The sequence below is a fragment of the Drosophila sulfurigaster genome, chromosome 3, assembly GCF_023558435.1.
Source record: "Drosophila sulfurigaster albostrigata strain 15112-1811.04 chromosome 3, ASM2355843v2, whole genome shotgun sequence".
Lineage (NCBI taxonomy): Eukaryota > Metazoa > Arthropoda > Insecta > Diptera > Drosophilidae > Drosophila > Drosophila sulfurigaster.
Window position 1 is genome coordinate 732,098 of NC_084883.1, and position 21,242 is coordinate 753,339.

The 21,242-nt window shown below is 41.0% G+C and overlaps 2 protein-coding genes across 3 annotated transcripts in view; one reads left to right on the top strand and one right to left on the bottom strand.

Moving 5' to 3' along the window:
• Positions 1-21,242, bottom strand: part of LOC133845432 (AF4/FMR2 family member lilli) — a 50,099-nt gene that overhangs the window by 6,630 nt on the left and 22,227 nt on the right. For both annotated transcript variants that reach the window (XM_062279891.1, XM_062279890.1), the window contains exons 4-5: positions 4,983-5,748; positions 3,737-3,901 (exon numbers count right to left, since the gene is read on the bottom strand). In XM_062279891.1, the coding sequence (XP_062135875.1) occupies positions 3,737-3,901; positions 4,983-5,691 (874 nt within the window). In that variant the 5' untranslated portion in view covers positions 5,692-5,748. The remainder of the gene's footprint in view (positions 1-3,736; positions 3,902-4,982; positions 5,749-21,242) is intronic.
• On the top strand, positions 4,074-4,967 carry LOC133845438 (uncharacterized). Its single transcript, XM_062279897.1, has one exon. The coding sequence runs from the start codon at positions 4,114-4,116 to the stop codon at positions 4,939-4,941; it is 828 nt and encodes a 275-aa protein (XP_062135881.1). The 5' UTR covers positions 4,074-4,113; the 3' UTR covers positions 4,942-4,967.

Sequence of the window (21,242 nt, forward strand, 5' to 3'; positions counted from 1 at the left end):
TTGCGGAGGCAATCTAATAACGTCGTAAAATATTTTTACGATCTGGTTTAACAGCGATTGCCAACACTTAAAAAGTCATCCGGAGTGGAGTTTTCAGTTCCAGTCCGAGAGTTTTGTGGCTCGTTAATAAATAAATTTATGCGCTTGTCCCATATTTATCACAGTCACCACCACCGCAAGCGAGATGGCCTGATGTGGCTGAGTGGGTGTATGAGATTTGTGTGAGAGAGATGGTGATAGCCCAAACAATTAGTATAAAACATGTGCAAAAGAAATCAGATGTAGCAACAGCAACAATAACAGCGGCATCGCGTTTCACATGGATCGAGGCGCATTATGGTCTCAATAAAATTTTGAAAACTATTTTCATCTACGACATTAAGTGCGCTCGGCGATCCATAGAATTGCCTATCGAGACCGGGCTTCAGTTCATTTCTTCCCCTTTCGCACACGCGACTCGTGCCAAAGATGTTTAATAGCCGCGGCAACAACGCAGCCGCTGGGCACACTGCGACGATGACGTCGACGAATGTGTGGGCGCAGCAGCGATGAGGAGAGTGCTGTAGCAGCCAGCCTCAATTCGGGTTGACAGTTGAACCAGCTGCCCAGCTCCAACTCCACCCATGCTTGAGCCTAGGCCTATACCTGACCGACATTATTTTACCAGTCTCCGCTGGTCGACTCTTCTGGCCATTTTCCTTTGATTAAAGTTTTCAGCACGCGGAGCTGTTTTGCAATCAGCTCGGGATTGGGGAGAGCAGGGGCCAAAGGATAGTCGAGTGGCGAGTGTTAAACAATAATAGCAAATGGCGCAGGCATCAATTATATGACAGCCTCTGCCACACGGAGCACAGTCTGTTGAAGACGAAGAGAATCAAAAACGACCGCCGGCCACATGCCACATGCCACAAATTCTACACCCACTTAACTTTCAAGACGGTGTCAAATGCCCGCTAGGCCTGACCGATGCGGAGGCCAGCACCGAGATGGCTTTGTTGCAATTTGCCGGCTGACATGCAGCAAGAAGGCGAGGCAGAGCAGACAAGAGAAGCAGCAAGCAAATGGGGGAAGCAGCTGTGTTGCAACTGCTAAAGCTCCAACAACTGAGAAAGCTATAGTCGCTCGACTTTGAAATACCCTTTCTTTAAATGTTAAAAAATGTACCAAATATATTTTACTCTCACTTCTACTTCGAATAATACTTTGTGATTCCTGGCCTACGGAGGCAAGAAAGGAACTGCTTCGAATCTAAAACAAAATTAAATTTCCTTTAACACTAAACAGAATATTTATTAAATTAAAGCTGTCATTTCATTTTCATATGTATATATTAACCTTATTAATCGAAGTGGCCTATAAGTTATATTAAAGACTCTGCTACGCTTATGAGAGGGTCATATGGAAATATTGCGTGCTGTTAGGCAATATGAGAGGAGCACTAATGATGAATAACGCTTTGCAGTTCAACTCGAATCTTTCCCTATAGATGAGCAGATCTTCGGATGCTTCTTGAAGAGATGCTACAACCATTCTGATAATGCAATGATCACATTTCGACTGCCTGACGATGGCATTCTCCACTCAAAATGACAGAAATTTCAATTATGGCGCAGCTTTATCTACAATTCTGAGTCAGGTGTACATCATCGCGTGCCTCGAGTCCATTCCAGGCGTGAGTTCAATGCGCCATGCCGACCGCTTTGTGTGTGAGCGTTTGTCATTCTAATGCCTATTTTAATTGTTTTTAATTAGTGGCAGAAGATGGCAAAGAAGCTGAAGCTGGATTCTCGATGTCTAAAGGCAAAGAATGCCGCCGCAAGGTCAAACGGCTGAGCAGAAAACAAAGCGACATCAAATTGCTTTTGCGTAGCTGCAAATTGCTTTCATCAGCTCACAAATGATGGCAATGATTGGCTAACGTGAACAGCCGATGGATGGTTGGATAAGCCACAACGACACAACGACACAAGAGAGCATCATGAGAAATCAATAAGCGCCAACAAACGAAGCAACCAGCCAAGTAACCAAGTCAACATCCAACACTCTTCTCACCCAGCTGTCGGCAATTGGCAATCGACAGTTGCCAGTTCACCAGTTGCCAGTTGGCAGTCCCGCTGTCCGCAGTTGGCATAACATAAATGCTGTAATTTCGGGCTCTGGCGCTGGGTTCGGTTGCCATCAGCATCAGCATCAGCATCAGCATCAGCATCAGCATAAACATCAGCATCACCAGCTCGCATCTCCATTGCTCCTCTTGGCGCTGCACGCATGCGCGTTTATACTGGATTATCGTTTATTACATGTTTCCCCTTCGACTTGATTTATTTCGCAGCTCGATTATCGATCAAGGCTTTCGTATTCGTCTTCCTCGTCGTCTTTGACTCTGATTCCGATTGCGATTCCGATTCCCATTCCGTCTTGTCCCCATGCAGTTTTGCCGTTATAGGCCGATCTGGATCAAAGAATTTCTGCAATTCGCATTTCGAACTCGTACGTGAGATATTATTGCATTCACCATTTGCCATTCGATTCGTCTCATTTCTTTGTTTATTGTTCTTCGAGTGGTTGTTGTTGTTGTTGTGTCCATTTCGTGCACATGTTCTGGGACGACTTTGATCGGTTCGTCGGTCAGTGGCATATTATGCAAATATGTTGTGATACTTTCCCATGACATGGCAGCTTCAACTGCAGCTTGGTTACTTGTCTAATTAATTTGATGGAGCCCGTTGGGGATATATGGTTCTAGTGAGCCAACTCTCTCTTCTTATTATATCATGCATTCTTGTCATTCCCGTTGCCCAACAACTTGCAACTTACAGCAATAATCACATCAGCTGCCTGCATAACGAGCGAACCGCAACATTTCAGCGCATGTCACATATTCGTACACAGTATTCGAAGTCGTCACTCTTCCAGCTCGGCGAATACTTTGCGAATCATCACTCAATGGCACAGCAGTCAAATGGATCACATAATGCCACGCTTTGTCACACTTGGTCGCTTATGGGCTTTGAGCTTTAACCGAGACTGAAACCGCACAGAGTTCGTGTGTCCAACACATACATATGTACATGTACATGTACATGTACATATGTATTTATAAAAGACACAATCCCAGTCGCAGTCGCCGTGGCTGCTACGGATCGCATTACACAAACGGCAACAATGCAAAATCGGGTCAATACGGTATTTCAGGGTGCGCTATACAAGGCATACTACGCAGTGGAAGTGTATGTGCGTCTGTGCGTATGTATTATGCACAAAGTATCAATGACAATTGTCAGCGGTTTGCAGATGCGGAAATGTTTTGGAGCCAGCAGCCAAAATCATGAACTTAGAGAATCGGACGAATGTGGAGCGTACGCAGTGAAATGGAATTGGAACAAGCTAAGCAACACAATCGATAGGAAAGGACAATAAAAAAAAACACACTAACTCGCTCATATGAACTGATTGAACAGCGACTTAGTGAACTAGCTTAGAGAACTAATTCAATAAGAAGGCGCTTCAATTAATATAAGGTTACAAAATTAGCAGCACAACCACTTGACAAGCACTCAGCATTGCCATCTAAATTTATGACTAGTCTTAAATACTCGAAACAGCTTTCCATTTCGTTCATAAATTAAAATGGGCAACGCCATGGAACGAGTGTCATTTAAAAATCAATTTACTTGCGCCCGCTTTTGGGGATTTGTTGGGGGGATTTGTGTCTATTTCAGGCTAATGTGCTTACCGTTACGCGTGGTGCTGGCCAGAGAGGCGGTGCTACCTGTGCTGCTGCTAATGCTGCTGATGTTGCTGCTGGCGTCGCTGTTCATCTCGGCAGCGGCCAATTTGTGCTCATCATCCAGGACAACAACAGGCACGGCTGTCACCAGTTTATAATCAGGCATGTGGCCTAAGAAGAGAGAATGGGAAAGAGAGATTAAGATTGAGATACTCTTTACGTAACACAAAACGAGTGCATTCGCCTGCGACAAAAGAGCAACAACATTGCAACTGATAACTGCAGCAACAACATGAGATAAGCCCCAAAAAATATGATTTCGCACAAGTCACCCAAAATTGAGGAAGTTGTCGCCGTCAGTTTGCGCATATTTTTACTCGAAGATGGTTGGACTGTGGTTGCTGTTGTTAACTGCGCTGTTGGCCAAATCGTTGGCTGTTGACTTTGACTATAAACTGCCCAGAGCCGTGCTCGAACGTTTGAATAGTTCCAGCGCCCAATTTGATGCTTGGACTCGGGAACTGAGTGCGAGTCTCAGTGCGGAGCATCAGCGGCGCGTGGCTTGGAATGTGCCATTCATTGGGACACCTCGAAGTCAACTCGAATTGCGTCGACTGCAGCAGAAACTTAATCCCAGCAATCCTCTAAAGCTGCGCCTGTGGATCAGCTACTATTGGCAGCTGCGACGGTCTCAGCTGCTGAACAGTGACAACATGTTGCTAACGCACTTTGTGCTGACACTGAGGCAATTGCTCCTAGGGGATTCGACGCAACTGGAGAACAGTCAGTTGCAGAATATGTTGCAGAGCTTGCCGCCCTTTCTAGCCACATTGGTGAGAAGTCGTTGGCTGTGCCTGAAGCACATAGGGCAACAGTTGTTCCTGCAGCCAGGAGATGCATTGCAGCTGGGAGTCAGCAGCAACTGCAGTATGTGGCAAGTGCAACAACACGCGGAGCACTGGCTGCGTCTGCAGAATGCTTGCGAGCAACACTCGATGTGGTTCATCAACATGCTGCACACACACCTACAGAGCAGGACTTACATGTTGCTGACGTCAGCCAGCGACAATGCGAGTCGATTTTGCGTGGGACAACAAGGAGTTGGTTACTTGGAGCATGCGGATGGCTGGCAAAAGGATTGCCAATGGCGGCTCAATGATTGCACTCAGTTGCCGCAGTTCCTCAACATAGTAGATAATGGATTTGCCTAGAAATATATATGGAAGAGAGCTGTGAAGAGAGTTTTACTCACCAGTTGTTAGGGAATGGGACTTGGACTTTTCATAGAGGCAACTGTTGGAGGCAGATGTGGCACTCGGATGCAGTCGCTGTGCCATGTATTGCTGGTATTGCTGATGTTGCTGCTGCTGCGGGGTGCCAGCAATATTGCCGCTGCTGGCGTAGCTAAGCAGAAATGTTGCTGCATTGGCATTGGCAACATTGTTGCCCAGTTTATTGGGCACATAAATGGTCGGTTGCAGTTGCTGCTGCTGTTGCTGTTGCTGTCGGTGCAGATTGTTGGCCTCCTGCAGCGAGAGCATGGATATCGCTGAAGGCGTCTGACGTCCACTTAGCAGGCATGTGGGCGTGGCCGTACGCATCGGCTGTTGCCCATTGCTGGCAGTGGTTGCTGCCGCGGCCGTTGTTGTTGCTGTCGCTGCTGAGGCGCTGCCATTGCTGGTGAGGGTGGTACAGCTGAGTATCATGACTGGCGAGTTGTCGTGCAGATCAGGCAAGGACGACGAGATCGCTGTGCTGCTGGCGATGCTTTTGCTCAATTTGTTGCTGCATGTTCCCAAGCCGTGTGATTTACTGCTCTTGCTGATGTTGTTGTTGCTCTGCTGTTTGTTGCTCAACGGATGTTGCTGTTCTTGCTGCTGCTGCTGCTGTTGTTGTTGTTGTTGGGCGACTGTTAACGTGCTGTATGTGTCCGTAGATTTGCGCGTTTTAAAGAGACGCATGCTACTGCTACTGTTTGCTTCTAGCTGTTGTTGTTGTTGTTGTTGCTGATGACGGTGCTGCAATTGTAGGAGTGCCAGCATTAGTTTCTCATTCGCATCCCCACAATATTAGTCAAGGCACAAAAACCCAATTTAAATACTATTATACTGTACGACATTCCCCACTCAGTTTTCCCCAATTCGCTTCTCAACTCGACGTTCAACGGAGCGTATAATTAACATAAATTACAGTTTCCAGGCGCGTCAAATTTTCAGCGCCAATTGGCAAAAGTGAAGCGTTAAGTTGGAGTTGCTGTTGCTGATGTTGTTGCTGTAGCATGCAACAAAACAAACATAAAATATTTGCAACAATGGCAGACAAGCATTTAAGGCTCTCAGGGTATTTTTCCTTTAGAGAAAAGAATTGCGGAAAATAAAATAACAATAAAATTGCTAAGCATTTATATAGTATGTGAAATTCTCAATACAAATTCGCTAATAACTCAAATAATTTGACTTTAAGATTGATTGATAATCTGAGCGTTTAAACACGCTGGCAACGCCGTCGAACTTGTTCTTAAGAGCAGCTTACACATTTTCAAGATGAATTCAATTACCCAGACTGACATCCATATAATATGCAAAGTTTTAATTAAATTATTTATTTATTGACTAATATACGCTTGTGCAGCTTTTGTGAAGCAGATCAGATGTGGAACTAGTTCACAAGAGCAGACATGCAAAATGCTGCTAAATTTAGAATTAAGTAATTTCTATTTATAGTTGTTATAGCCATTTAAATTACTAGGATCACTGATAACAGATGTAAGGCTTATCGGAAAAACACACACACAAGCACAAATGAAGCTATTAGTTCTGAAAGTCTAGCTGATTGCTTATCGGTTCAATAAACGCGCAAAAGGTGATTAACTGAGAATAATAAATGCAAAATAAAACATTTGTTTTTATTTATAGTACATAGTACTTTGTGTGCTTGATCGCTTATATAATATTTGAGCTTGTTGTTGTTGCTGGCATGCCATAAATATTTGCACTTCACTTCACAACTGTTTTGCAAATCAAGGAAAGGGTATTTGCCTGAAGGTCAGACAACAGCTGTGGCGATTCCATGGTATAGACTATCGGAGACTACAGCAGTCGTAGGCGGGATGGCCAATGAACCAGGCCAACAAATAGCAAAAGCAGGCAGCAACATCATGTGCTGCCCGACGACGACGACGACGATGACGATGATGTCGATGTCGATCATCAGCCACTTAGATGGGTAATTTACACAACTGCCTTTTACTTTTCAAATTAGCCAACAACGACAACGACAACGACAACATCGAGATCGAAGCGAAGCGTACACAAGCGTAGTCAATGCTAATTTGCTTTCCGATTTCCGATTTCAGAGGCGCATTGCAAAGCTAGGCGCAGGCAATCGTCGCGACAGTCTTCTAAAGCCAGTTCGCAAAGTTGGCCAACCAAACAGGCAAACAACCAAACAGCCACACAGCTAAGCAACCAGCCAAGCAAGCAACCATCTAGCCAACTAACGTGGCCTCCATGCGCCTAATTGATGTGACACTTGCGTGTGCATCTATGGACGCATTTGCTTAGATACTCGAATTCGTATCTTTGGATTGCACCTTGGGACAAATTGAGTGTGCGAAGTGGAAATGCAAACACCATTCTATTTAGTCAAAATGCAAGGTTCTATAGAATACTATTACAATTGTAAGTTGCTTTCTCCTTTTTTTTTTGACGATTTCTTTAGTTTAAAATCCAAAAGTTGACTAAGAATTTAGTCTTATTTTCAAAATATAGCTCTGATATTAATATGTCATTTAATTAAAGTGGATTTGATTGAATTCAACAATTTGGTCTAAATATTGATTACTTACATACATATATTGTTAAGTTAATTAAAAAACATTAAAATTAATATATTTTATTTTTACTAACAATTTAGAAATAATCTCATTATATTTCTAATAGGTATAATATTTCTTAAAGGTATTCTTTCATAATGCTTGTACTATAAAAAATAAAAAGTGCGATTATGCTTTTTTGTTTCTTTAAGAAATGTAATCTAAATATTGTTGAACTTCGTTTTTCCAAATAAGAAGAAGCGTATTTCACTTTTAAAATTAAATTGTTTTTGAATATTTAATTATTTGTCAATCGGAACCGCGCATCAAATTCACAATTAGATCGAGATCATAAAGGAAAGAGAGTTGGCTGGTGACCAGAGCATTTGTATAGATCTTATATGAAAATTATCGATATATGAAATGGTATTTTTGATTGTTTGAATAGAGATATCCCAACAAATAATATTTCTCATTAATTTCGAATACGAGCTACTCCGTTGATTAGGAAGGCACCATATTATATATACAGTTTATTGAAAGAATAACTATATTACTTGATTTCTATAATCAATCAATTCCCATTCTAAATACTTGTTCAACCATTATCATTTAACCACTGTGCCTGCTGCCACTTAGCCTAATCAAATGACGTTCTATGGCGCTTTGACCCACCTTGTGCTTTCTCACTCACTCTTTCGTTCGCCAGTTCTTCTCGCTCTCACTAGTTGACGCTACTGTGCAGCCATAATTTTGCTCATTTTATCAGAGACGCTTTGAGCGTTGTCTGTTTGATTTTTATGGACGCTTTTAAGCTGGCTGACTTGACCAAAAGACCACGGGCAATATGTCGTCGAAATGGCCATTTAATTGGCCTTAAGGCAATTGTCGTAAATTTCGTGTGTGCACGACGACGACGTATGCTAATTAATAGAGCAAAAGTATAATTTTAATGGTTTGCCAGGATCTCATCTGCATGAACGCCAAATGCTAGTCACAGTCCGAGTTAATGTTGCTGTTGCTGTTGTTGCTGTTGTTATCGTGAGCTTAGTCACTGGTGAAGTCAACGTCGCAGTCGTTGGCGTTGCAGTTGTAATGACTATCTTGTTTATGGCCAAAAACCAGTTTCAACTTGCCCCGGCTTATTACTAAACCTCACCAGATGAAAGAGAGTGTGAGACGCAAAGAGGCCTTTAAAGAAAACGTGACTCTGATTCTATTCGGCTCTGACTCTGACTCTGAATCTGACTCGTCGAGCTGACTGACGACTGCTTAACTATTTTTTAAACTGTCTTCCTCTCCCTCTCCCTCTTCTCTTTAGTCTGCCTGCGTCTTAAGGCCGCTCCCGGCCATTGCCATATTGCAAATCCCATTTCGTATACCCTTTCGATTTCCATAGTTAATTTTCTTTTATTTACGTTAAGCTTTTATTATTATTAAATGCGCTCCTGGCGTAGCACAAATCTGTGGCGGCTGCATAGTTGTAAACATTCCTGCTGCTTGCTGCTTGCTGCCACAGCTGTGGCATGTGGCAAGTTGTGCCTGACTCTGTTTCTCAAGTTGCTATACTTAAGCACAAACACACACACAAACACAGACTGAGACACAGACGCATAGGCAAACAGATATCAGGCAGACAACAATTGCGACATTTGAGCCGAGGGTTGCTATGAAAGTTTATTGGTCAGAAATCAGCACATTAAAAATAGAATAAGTTCTAACGATATGCAACACTTGTGGTAGGAAAAGAAATATAAATTAAAAACTCAAATGTAAATTGTTGTGTATTTATTTGGTTTAAGGGAAAAAAGAAATAGTTTAAATATGTTGTGATGACGCGACAAGAAAAGTAGAACAAATTTTAAATAAAACTTTATGTAATACTGATATTTGAATATTTTTGATGAGCCAGTAATTTATTTTAATATAATTGATCATATCATTCATTAAATATTCAAATTATTGAGCTTCGCACATTCCGAATTTAACTACAAAAACATGTTGACGAAATTTAAATTTCTTATAAGAAAATTTAATATTAAGAAATCCTAAGATTTGTCCAATGCTTGCTTTTTAACAGATTATTTCTTGGAAAGATTCCAAACACTAAATGATTTAATTGGAAACATTTAACAATTATTGTATTATAATTAATAGAAATAATTTCTGATTTCCATTCCATTATTTATATTAAGGGAAGTCAGATTGATTTTCATATAGTTTTTATATTTTACAAAACTTTTCATGCCACCCCCGCAACTTAAAGGCTTTATAGGCATCCAGCAGAGTTTGCCCCTTTTGTTGCCACATGCCTGTGCATGCCTTATTTTCCTCATATTGCAAATGTGTGTGTGTGTGTGCGTGAGTGTATTTGTTTGTTTGTAGTGCTAGCAAGTCCGCATTCTTTTAAAGGTTGCCAACTTGGCCATAATCGCCAGACCAGCAGCAGCAGCAGCAACAGCAGCAGTGGTAGCAACTGTTGCAGCCACAGCACGTCGACCAGTTCGAAGTCGACCGAAAAAATGCCAAAAACGAAAAATAAAACCAAAATTGAAAACAAAAAACCAACAACGTTTAATAGTAACTGCTCGACAGCATGTTACCAATTAAACAAACAAGGAATGTCGCCACTCAAAGGTTTTACTTAAAATAATAAGATATACTTATAATAATTGTTAGTTGCACACTTATTTTGCCATAAGAAAGAAGTTTATAATACGTTTGTTTTTTAAGATACATAAGAATAAAAATGAAGCGGAAATACTAATATATTTCATAGTTCGATAGTTGCGCAGTTTTTTTGAATTGTATTTCAAAATATTTACAAGATTGCTAAGCCAAGTTAAGCCACAACTTTGCAATGGCTCTAAAGGGTATGAAAAGTATTTGACCAGCTTCTTTTATCGACTTATGAGTTTAGTTTTCAGTTTCGTTTTGATCCCACATTTGTTGTTGTTGCTAGTCGACTTGTTGCTGTTGCTGTTGCAGCAACAGTTGCTGTCGGCGTGTTGTGTGTGTCCAAAAATGCTTTCAAAATAATAAAATAAATAAATAAAGAAGGCAACAAGCATGCTTCTAATTGCAGTTATTTTATTGAGCAAGCAGTGGCAACTAGACCGATGTTGCAGCAGTTGCAACAACAGCAATCAACAAGCTGAAAAGCTGCTGACCTTCAGCTGAATTGTTGCCCACCTGTTTGCCGCAGTCGGAGATTTAGGCACCTTCTTCGCGTTGCGGCTAATTAAGCATATCAATATACTCGTAATCATTATGTTGCTGCCGTGTGCTTGTGCTTGCGTATGAGTCATCCACCAGCAGGTTGCTGATGTGTATGAGTGTGCTGTTGTTGTTGGATATGTTGCTGGAATGCCGATCGACCAAGTTGCAGCGCATTCTATAAATAGTTAACCTAATCAAAATGCAAGCGTGTAAGCAAAGCATTTGCAATTTGCATAGTTGTTGCTGTTGCTGTTGCTATTGCTGTGGATGTTGCTGATGCGGCTGCGGCTGCGACTGCGGCTGCGGCTGGCAATTAACTTTGGCATGCACAGACATTGGTCTAAATGTCAAGGTAAATTATGATGCATTCAGCTATTACGTCTAATAGTCAAAAATGCACATGCACACGTGTGTGCAACTATTTTTAGTTGTTGCTGTTGCTGTGGCTGTTGCTGTTGCGAATGACAGTTCATAAACCTGCTGCTGCTGCTGCTGTTGCTGATGTTGTTGTTGCCGCTACAGCTCCTCCTGCTGCCTGAGCATGTTGCTGCTGATGTATGTCTCTGGCTGCGCCCTTTTCTACGCTAATTAAGCGAATGTGCTCCAACTGTGGTGGCATCGCATCGCAGCAAACCTGGCCAAGACCCCATTGCAACTGGCCGCTGGCAAAGTCGCAACATTTAATCATCGCATTGCTGCAAAAATCGTATCATTAGCGTTTTTACGATTACGCGCTTTATCAAAATAGCTGCAGCAGCAGCATCAGCAGCAGACAAACTACCAACTAATAAAACGTTAAACAGTGATTCAAATAATATCGTTGCCTCAGACGATATGTTATCGATAGAGCTCTATGACTTAACGTGCAATTCGCAACCACTGTGCAGCCACTTGATTAAATATTTTGTGTCTTTTCTGTGGAAAATTGCAGCGTTGCAGACGCCAGCAACTCAGAAAGCCAGCAAGCTAGACAAGCTGCAGCTGCATAACGCAAAAAGTGAAGGCTGAACAAAAATTCTAATCAGTGCTATCAGCGGGCAAGTTGCAAGTTGCCGCAGTTGAGTTGTTGCTGCCGTTGTTGCTGCTGCTGCTGCTGCAGTAAAAGACAAGCACATTGTCGTTGCTGTCGCACGTACATGTAATTTTTTTAATTGCATACAACAATTTAAAAATTGGTGCGGCAGCTAAGCAATTTTGTTGTAAGCAGCAAGAGAAGCAGCAGCAGCAGCAGCAGGTTGACAATTATATTTGATGGCTGCTTGAAGCACACCTACAACACGATTGATTAATGTTGCATCATAGTTAACAGTTAGAGAGGGGGAGAAAGGTAGAAATAAAAGTTATAAAGAGGAAGACAGAGAGAGAGAGAGAGAGAGAGAGAGAGAGAGTGAGTGAGATGGTTGCTGTCAGCTGTTGCTGGTAAGTTTATACTTTTACTGCTGCTGTTGTCAGCCAACACATGTCGCATTGGCATTCAAGGATGCAACATCCTGCAAACGTAACTCAACACCAACCCACCAGGCAGCGGCAACAACAACAGAACAGCAGCATCATCAGCATTTGTTGCCTCACTTAATCAGGTGTTGCGACTGATCCGCAACGACAATTACATACACAAGTTGTTGATGTCTGCTCTGCTGTTGCTGCTGCTGCTGCGGCTGCTTGTAGCAATTATGCCATGAACTTGTTCTGACTGCGTCGCGCAACTGCAACACGCTCTGAAATGACAATTTCATTTCAAGTTACGGCTCTTCTTGCTGTTGCTGATGTTACTGCTGCTGTTGTGGCTGCTACCTGCTGAGGTTGTTCAACTGCAACATAGTTTCATGACTTGTCATTAGTTAATGCATATGTGCGTTGCTGCACACAGTCTGCACTCTGCCCCAACACTGAGTGCGGCAATCAGTGTGCCTAGAACCTCAAATTACATGCACACAACTAAGTCGTCGACGAGTCGAGTTTTGGGGGCTGAACACTAAACGCTGATCGCTGATCACTGATCACTGAATACAGATCACTGATCGTTCTGAACGTTTGCAGCTGCGATGCGTAATTACGCTGCTTGAGATATGTATATATGTGTGTGTGTGTGTGTGTGTGTGCGGCGCATGCTTTTGTGAGACACTGTGGCACTGGCAATCAGGTGTGAAAAAAATGACAGCGTATTGTGTTTAAACCTTAGTCGGTTTCAATGTGGCACTTTTGATGACAACTCTTCGACTGTTGCTTGTTGCCCATTGTGTTCGCATTGTGTTGTTGGCGCTGAATTAACTTGGCTTTGTCACACTTGCCCCACTCAACTCAGTTTGACACCTCAATGATTTTGTGTGTCAGTCCATAATTAAACAAAACATTAAAAAAACAGCAATAACAACATAAAGTTGCCTTAACTGGGCAATTTTAAAAGCTGACACTTTTCACTTTTTTCACCCGTCTTCAGCTGCTGCTGTTGTTGTTGCTGCCGCTGTCTGCAATTTGAGATATTGACATGAAGTATTGTTGCTGCTGCTGTTGCTGCTGCTGGCGACAACCGACAACGACTTAGAAGCCTGTCAGCTGCTGTCACTGTGCGTGTTATTTACTAATTGCAGCCACTGTTGCACATCTCCAACGTCATAATAATAAGAATCGCTAGCGCTATTTCAGCAACACATATCAAACTTAATTCAAGCTATAATTTTAATAAAACATTTACGCAACGCTGGCTAAATTAGCACAGCTCAAGATGCGGAAACTTTTAAGCATAATTTTTAAAAATTTAATTGTAAAGTAATCTCTGAAAAAACCAATTAGACATTCTAAAATACGAAAATAGTTTCACTTTGATTTCCGCAAGCTACAAAAATGTGCAAAAAAAAATAGAAATACGTTATTTAATGTGAAGTATTGATAAGAGTTAAGAAAAAAGACAAAATTCTTGAATTTGGAATTTTTTCTATCTTAAAAGAAGAGTTTTAAACTCGAAACGATGAGTGAAGAAAAAATCTTGTTCTAAGAATTTGTTTAAGATCCAATAGTTTTTAAATAAAGATCAAGAAATGTTCTTCTCGATATACAGTAATTCAAGCTAGATTTTAATCTTAATATAAGATGTTTTTAATCTTAAATTGCAAACTTAGCATTTGTTGATTTAAGATTTTTTTAAAAAAAAAAGATTTTTTAAGATCAAAAAACTCTGTAATCAACATTCTCAATCTACTTTTTGTTCTCTATGTGTTGATGTCTCTTTATAAAAAAGCCAAGGAACAGAAACAAAAGAAATGAAATTATAATTCATAATCTTAAACACTTTTTTAACCTTCAGCAGTTGCACATTCTAAAAAATGAAAATAGCTTTCTTTCATTTCCGAAATTTTACAAAATCAAGTATTCAATTCAATTAAAAATATTTCTATATTTAACTTAAAAAAAAATTAAACAAAAAAGTAAATTTTTTAATCAAATATTGAAAGAAAGTCTATAACAAATTCTGTTTTTTAAATTTCAGCAGTTGGGTCATGTTGATTATTATTAGTTTACACAAAAATAAAATGTATTTTTCACTGTTATTTGATATATCTTAAACAGCTGCTTTTGATATTTCTATGTTGCTGTTGCCCTTTATTGCAGCTTACAAACTAAATAAGTCAGCAATGCACAAGAGCAATAACAGACACCGACAACCACAATAACTGACAATAACAACAGCAACAACAAGATGTTAAGCAACAACAACAAACTGCGTTCATTGCTCGTTTGTTTGCCACTCGAGGCGAAAGCAATTTCCTTGGAAAATTGCTGTTGAAACTGAGGCTCAAGCTCACACTCAAACTCAGGCGCAGGCCAATGCCATCGCCATCGCCATCGCCAGCGTCATCGTCATCGTCATCGCTGTCATCGTCGGCCGAAAGAGTTGCCTCGAGTTCTACGCACAGCGCAGAAGTGCTTCATCAATTTTTATCGATGAAGACCCATTTGGTTGATAACTCCATTTGTGGCAAATGTTGAGCACGCGCGTTTTGTAGTTGCTGTTGCTGTTGTTGATGTTGATGTTATTGCTGATGCTGTTGTTACTGTTGTTGCCGTTAGTAAATTTCGCGCGAAAAACGCCAAAGTTGTTGTTGTCGTTATTATTGTGGTTGTTGGAGCAACAACAGCAGCAGCAGCAGCAGCAGCAGAAGTTGCTGCCATTGTAAAAGGCAAACGCACGTGTTGCTATGCACGCTATGAGGATGTTGCTGCCGTAACAGTTGCTGTTGCTGCTGCTGCTGCTGTTGCTGCTACTGTCACTGGCCAGTTGGCCACAGTGCACTGTTGCTTTGACCGTTTAGGCCAAACTTGGTAAATTGTTTTCTTGACTTTTGTTGTAGCCTTTCTTTTCTGACTGCTGCTGCCGCTGTCGCTGTTGTTGTTGCTGTTGCTTATGGAGCTGCGAGTGAGAGTTGCATACTAAGTATGTTGTCTTTTGGTTGTTGTTTGCTTTTTGTTTTGAACAATTTTAATTACTGGCCATTGCTGGTCAGCTGGGCAGGCTGAAGCACGTCGAGAAATTAGCATTGATTTGGCACAATTTACATATCAAAGCCGGCAGCAACAGCAACAGGCGATGCAAACTTCCTGCCATATCAATTGCAGTCGCCTCATCTTTTGCCGGTTGCTGCTGGCAGCAGCAGCAGCAGAAGCGCAGATGTTGCCCATGTTGCAGATGTTGTGCTGGGTCAAAAGCACTGGCCACTGGGTCCAACAAGCTGCCATTTACAGAGCGTGTTGTTGTGCCCGTTGTGATGGACTGATGCTGTTGCTTCTGCTGTTGCAGTTGCAGTTGTTTTGCTGCCGAGTCCATTGGCCTCATGCTGTTTGCTTGCACCACTTTTTTTGTTCCTACTGCCACATTACGTGTTTGCTGTCGTTGTTGTTGCCTCTGCTGCTGCTGCTGCTGTGCGAGTGCTCATTGCACTGGCAACTTTTTCAGTGGGTATTAAAATTACTTGGCATGTAATTAGTTTGCTTTTTGTACCCTTTTTGCCCAGATCACTCGCTGCGTGTGGCCCCAAAACGTTTGAACACTCGTAATGATGCATGCGACGAGACATGTTGCTGCTGCTGCTGCTGCTCTTTGTTGTGTCTGCACGCTAGAGGTGTTATTTTTATGGCTTTATAATGTGACTCAGGCAGTGGCTGGATGTTGCACTGTTGTTGTCTGCCCCGTTATGTGGCACGTCCATCACTTGACTCGACAACGCAGTTAACAGAAAAGGACAACGAAATAAAGTGAAACCACTCAAAATCAAGATGTGCACATATTCATATTACAGCAAGTGTAGGTGGAAGAACAGAGGGAAAGGAGTAAGAGAAATACATAAATGAACATATATGGTATAGAGAGAGATGTGCAGAGAGTCTCTCTCAGACGATGAATTAAAAGTAGAAAGATTTTGTCAAAATTTATGGATGGTCATAAAGAAGGAAAACCAAATCTCAAAACAATTACGAGTATTGCACTATATGTCGATTTTATATCAGCTATCTTTAGTACAATATCGATATACTAAGTATAGCCTTCGGTATATTTTAGTGGTATGTTTTCGCCATATTTCTAGAATATGGTTTTATTGAAAATGAGTAGCGGGTATCTCACAGTCGAGCACACTCGACAGTAGTTTTCTTACTTGAATTAAGAATTAAGATCTTTTATATACTATAAAAACAGGAAAGATATGTGTAAGTGAGATACACGCTGCTCATCTTCAATAAAAGCGAAACGGAGCGCTGTTATCGTTAATATATACTAAATAAATATACCAACAACTATTATAATATACTAACAGTAATATTTCGTATATTAATATATTAAAATGAATCATGAATTAAAAGCAATGCGAATAAAGAATATGTTCTAAAACTCAAATTGTGGAAAATGCACTGTTTATTTATTGATCCACCAAATAGACAATGTAAGAAAAATGATGAGAAAACATAGAAAATAAATAAATTATTAAAAAAAGAGTAATTAGTAATAGAAAACCGAGAATTTTCTGCTCTTTCTCTCTGAAATTGTTTAAACATAATCATCATCAACTATCGAGTTTTTCATCATGATTCTATTCATAACTTTCATCATGATGATCTGTGAGTGAAACAATTGATTGTCGCTGTTTCCGTTTGTGCCACTTTTGTGCGTTCAATTCAACAATTCGTTTCTCGTATTTGAGCACAAAATTATTGTGATTATTTCAGACTTTATTGCAGTCGTTGCTGCTGCTGCTGCTGTTGCTGTTGCTGCATCAGATCATTTGTATTTGTGCACCTGTTGCTCTTGTGCTTGAGCCGTGTTCTCGTTATATAAGTAACAGAGACTGGCGAGCTGTGAATTGTGAGTTGATTGTGGCCAGATTTATTGGTCCATTTGCAGAGCTCGTTGTTAGCATAGAAATGTTAATTATTAAGTTGATGCAGCTGCAGCTCGTTTCTTGTACCGGCAACTCTGACTGTTGTCGTTATCGTTGAGGTTGTTGTTGTTGTTGTAATTATAATTCTGACTGCTGATAATTGTCTAAGCAAACGCTTAGGCTCACTTTCGATGATCGCGTTCGTTGCCTGAGTCTTTCGTTTCCTCAACCTCGACTCATCCCTATTTGGGTCATCGTTATCGTTATCGTTATTGTTGTCGCGCCCAAAAATGGGGAAAAAACCAAAAAGATGCAGGCGCAGCTTAAGCTCATTTAATGGCGGGGGCAGACAGACATTTACGACACTGAGGCATGCACCATAAACACGCAATCGACAACAGCAACAGCACTTTGTTCGCTTTTTGGCATTGCACGTGAGCGTTGAACAATGAGCTTAACATTTATTTCGGATTTCGGAATGAGCTGCGATAAAAGTCTTGCATAAAGTGCGCGCTCACTCAACTGTTTTTAATGCCCATAAAAAACACAAGATCCAAAAAAAATGGGAAATAGAAATAATCATAATAATAAAACTGAGACAGAAACAGCAATAGAAAACCAGCCCACAACGCGAGCACAACTACATTTATTACATGTGTTTCTGCAGCCAACTCTATCAGTCATGCTCCCTCTCTTTCTCTCACTCTCTCTCTCTCCCTCTGTGGTCTGCGTCTGTTCGTCTGACCTTCAAAACAAGAGAGATCAAATATTTGTGTCTGGAACACGCCCAAAAAAAAAAAGACGGCAGCCCCCCAAAAAGCGACTTGAGTTCTTCACGACGACAGACAACAGACGCAATCCATCAAAGTTGCTGTGGCTGTTGCTGCTGTTGGCCCAAAGGCAACATCAGTAGCAGCAGCAGCAGCAACAAGTAATAATATTTGTGCAAAGTGTTAAGGCCACAAAGCAGCAGTCAGCAGACAGTGGCAACAACAACAGCAGCATCGGCAACACAGTAGCAGCAGTTGCTGCAAGACACACAAAAAATGGGAAAAGAAAAGAGCAAGGCAACAACAAGAGCAGCAACAGCAGCCTTGCAGCAACAACTACTGGACAGGATCATCAGGCATCAGGCTTAGAAGGCGGCTGCCATAGACGACAACGTTTTGTTTTAATTTACTCGACGCCGCCGCCTTCGTCGACATTGTTGCTGTTGTGCGGTTGTGGCTGCTGCTGCTGCTGTTGTTGTTGTCGTTTTTGTTGCTGCTGGGTTTCCTGTTTAGATAGTTTTTGTGATTTGATGTGATACACCCGAGCGAGGCTGGCGAGGCAGCCACTTTGATGTACGTACACTTTGAAATGTTGTTGATGAGTACGCCAGATATTTCAAGATTGCACCAACAACAAATGCGGCGACAGCAGCAACGTCAGCAGCGCTGCTTGCGTTGGTGTTGCTGTTGCATGTTGCATGTTGGTGTTAGGCTAGGCTAGGCTTGACTTGACTCGACTTGACTCCGGCTCTGGCTCTGGCTCTGACTTTAGCTTATATATTAAATTTAAATGCACGCCTGCCTGGACACTTCAATAGACAGCTAGACGGATGAAACTACAAGTATATAGTATAGTATAACTGGCCAAGCAGTTTGTCGACCGACTCGCCTGCTCGCATAGTTGAAGGCGGCGTTGCACAGTGGCACCAAGCCACACAGCTTTCAAGTTGTGTAATTAAACTGGAATACTCGTCGTATATTTACAATCAATGACAAACTCGTTGTGGCTCGTGCTGATTTTATAGACAAATGCAGACATAAGACATTTATGAATTAGCTTTTTTATTGGCCACATGGATAATTAGTTATGCATTATTAGCATTTTTAGTAAATTGAATAAAACAGATTAAGAATTATAGTTATAGTATGATTTGTGAGATGTAAATAAACTTTTAAAAATTGTAAAAAAAAGATAAGCAGATCTTAAGACAAATTGTAATTTAAAACTATAAACTATGAATTAAAACTATATACCCGCTACCAATAAAAACAAAGATAATACCGCACTTTGTTAAAATATACAAAATTAATGCACTTAAAAATACTAAGCTTTTCCTAAACTAAACTTTACTAAACTTTTCTTAAAACTATATATCGTATCGATATACTACCACTTTCAAAAAATACCATACTATACAACGAATACATTTATACTGAAAAAATAACCAAATATACTATACTTCGCTCGAAAACCCATAAGCTTTGCTTCACTGTGCCATGTTCACTGTTAAGTGTCTGTACACTTAGTTAGTTGTTGTTGCTGTTGTAGTTCTTGTTGTTGCTGATGTGTGTGTTGCTTGTGTTAAGCTGACACTTAGCCAGCGACTAAGAGATATTCATTAAAATTGCCATGAGCAATTGCATAACTTATGTGTAACAACAGCAGCCAGCGTAGACATAAAAGCCAACAACCAAAGGAGAGCAAAAGAGAAAAGAAGCGGAGAAGTAGTGAGAGGGAGAGACGCCAAAAATACCTATAAACAATTTAGAATTAACTTAGTTAAGCTAAACAATTAAATTAATTAAGCACATGAAAGCAACACCGAACTGGCCCTGAGCTCAGCTCATTGCGATCGAGTCCGAGTTCCAGTCGGAGAGAGGGGAAAGGACAGAGGGGTGGGCAAGTAGGCAGCCGGCCTGGTTCTGGGTGCTGGTTGTTGGTTGTTGGTTGCTGGTCTGTGGTCTCTGGTCTGGCTGCAGAGTGACGCCCAAAAGGCCAAGTCATGGCCGCCAATGGCAATTATAGAGCATAAAACATCGATAATCATAATAATTAAGCATGACTGGGCAGAATGCTGTTGCCGCTAATGTTGTTGTTGCTGCTGCGGCATACAGAAGCGGCAAGGTTGACAGTAGTACGGCGATTACAGTGCTTAGAATCGATGAGCGAGAGAGACAGAAAGAAAGACGAACAAGAGAAGAGAGAACAGAGACTGCGTTGCATGTTGATGATGATGATGATGCATCGAAATCAAGGGCCACGATGAGTGTGAGTGGAAAATGTATTTAACAATAACTAAACACCAGCGTGCACATAAATTGTTAATTAAAGCCATTTGGCTGCTGATACCCGGTACAAGCGGGGTGCGAGGGTAATCCGATTTGGTGGAAAAGGAGAATGATTTAATGAAATAAAGCTAGAGTTACAATCAATTGCTGTTGCACAATTGGTATAAACACAATTAAATTGAATGTTTTTTTTACGAACATGAGCAGCGAATAACACAAAGTTGGGCAAACTCAACTTTAGCTATTCTATTTTTAAAGAAAGTGCTCAGCTAGATCCATTCTTCCTCAGAACATTATACAATAAACGTCAGCGGACCAGTTACTCAACGATCATGGAAGCTGGAATAAAGAAAGAGCCCTGATCACATTCTGTTCTGGGGATTTGCATTTTTCAATAGCCAAAACATCAATAATTTCAATAATAGAAGCAGGAGTAATAATAATAAAAACCTCGAGTCAATCAAAACTGTTTCAAATTATTTATACACATTTTTACGTATTTTGTGTGTTTATTTTCGACGCTTTTGTCGCTCAGTTTTTGGGGCCATTGTTACGCTTGGCTATTAATGTCGAAAGCTAACAGTAGTTGAGAGGGAAGCAAGGGAGAGAAGGGAGGGGAAAGAGCTGTAGATGAGGGCAAAGCATTAACAATTGGCAATTTGCTATAATTGTGTTGACAACAAAGCAAAGCGTAGAATATTTTGTAAACAATGCGAAACTTCAAAAAGAGAACTTTAACAAAGCAAAACTTTATACCCATTTTTTTTTTTTGGCAAATGGTAACACTTTTTATAATCATAATGATTACAAAGATGATGATGATGATGGAAGTAGGGGGCCACCCGATGGCAGCGTTAATTCTTGGACAAAGACCCAGAAGCCAGAAGATAAATCAAAAACTACAGATTCAACCAGCTGGAAGAACAAACACTGAGACTTCAAAGCAGCTGGGAAGAAAGATTGAATGATTCATCAAGTTTCATAAAAAATGTTGTTGTTGTTGTTGGTGTTGCTGCTTCTTCATCGTCTGCTAAATGACATGACAATTGGGT

What these genes read in the sequence shown, in the direction of transcription:
- LOC133845438 (XM_062279897.1), top strand. Translation starts at nt 4,114, where the DNA reads ATGGTTGGACTGTGGTTGCTGTTGTTAACTGCGCTGTTGGCCAAATCG.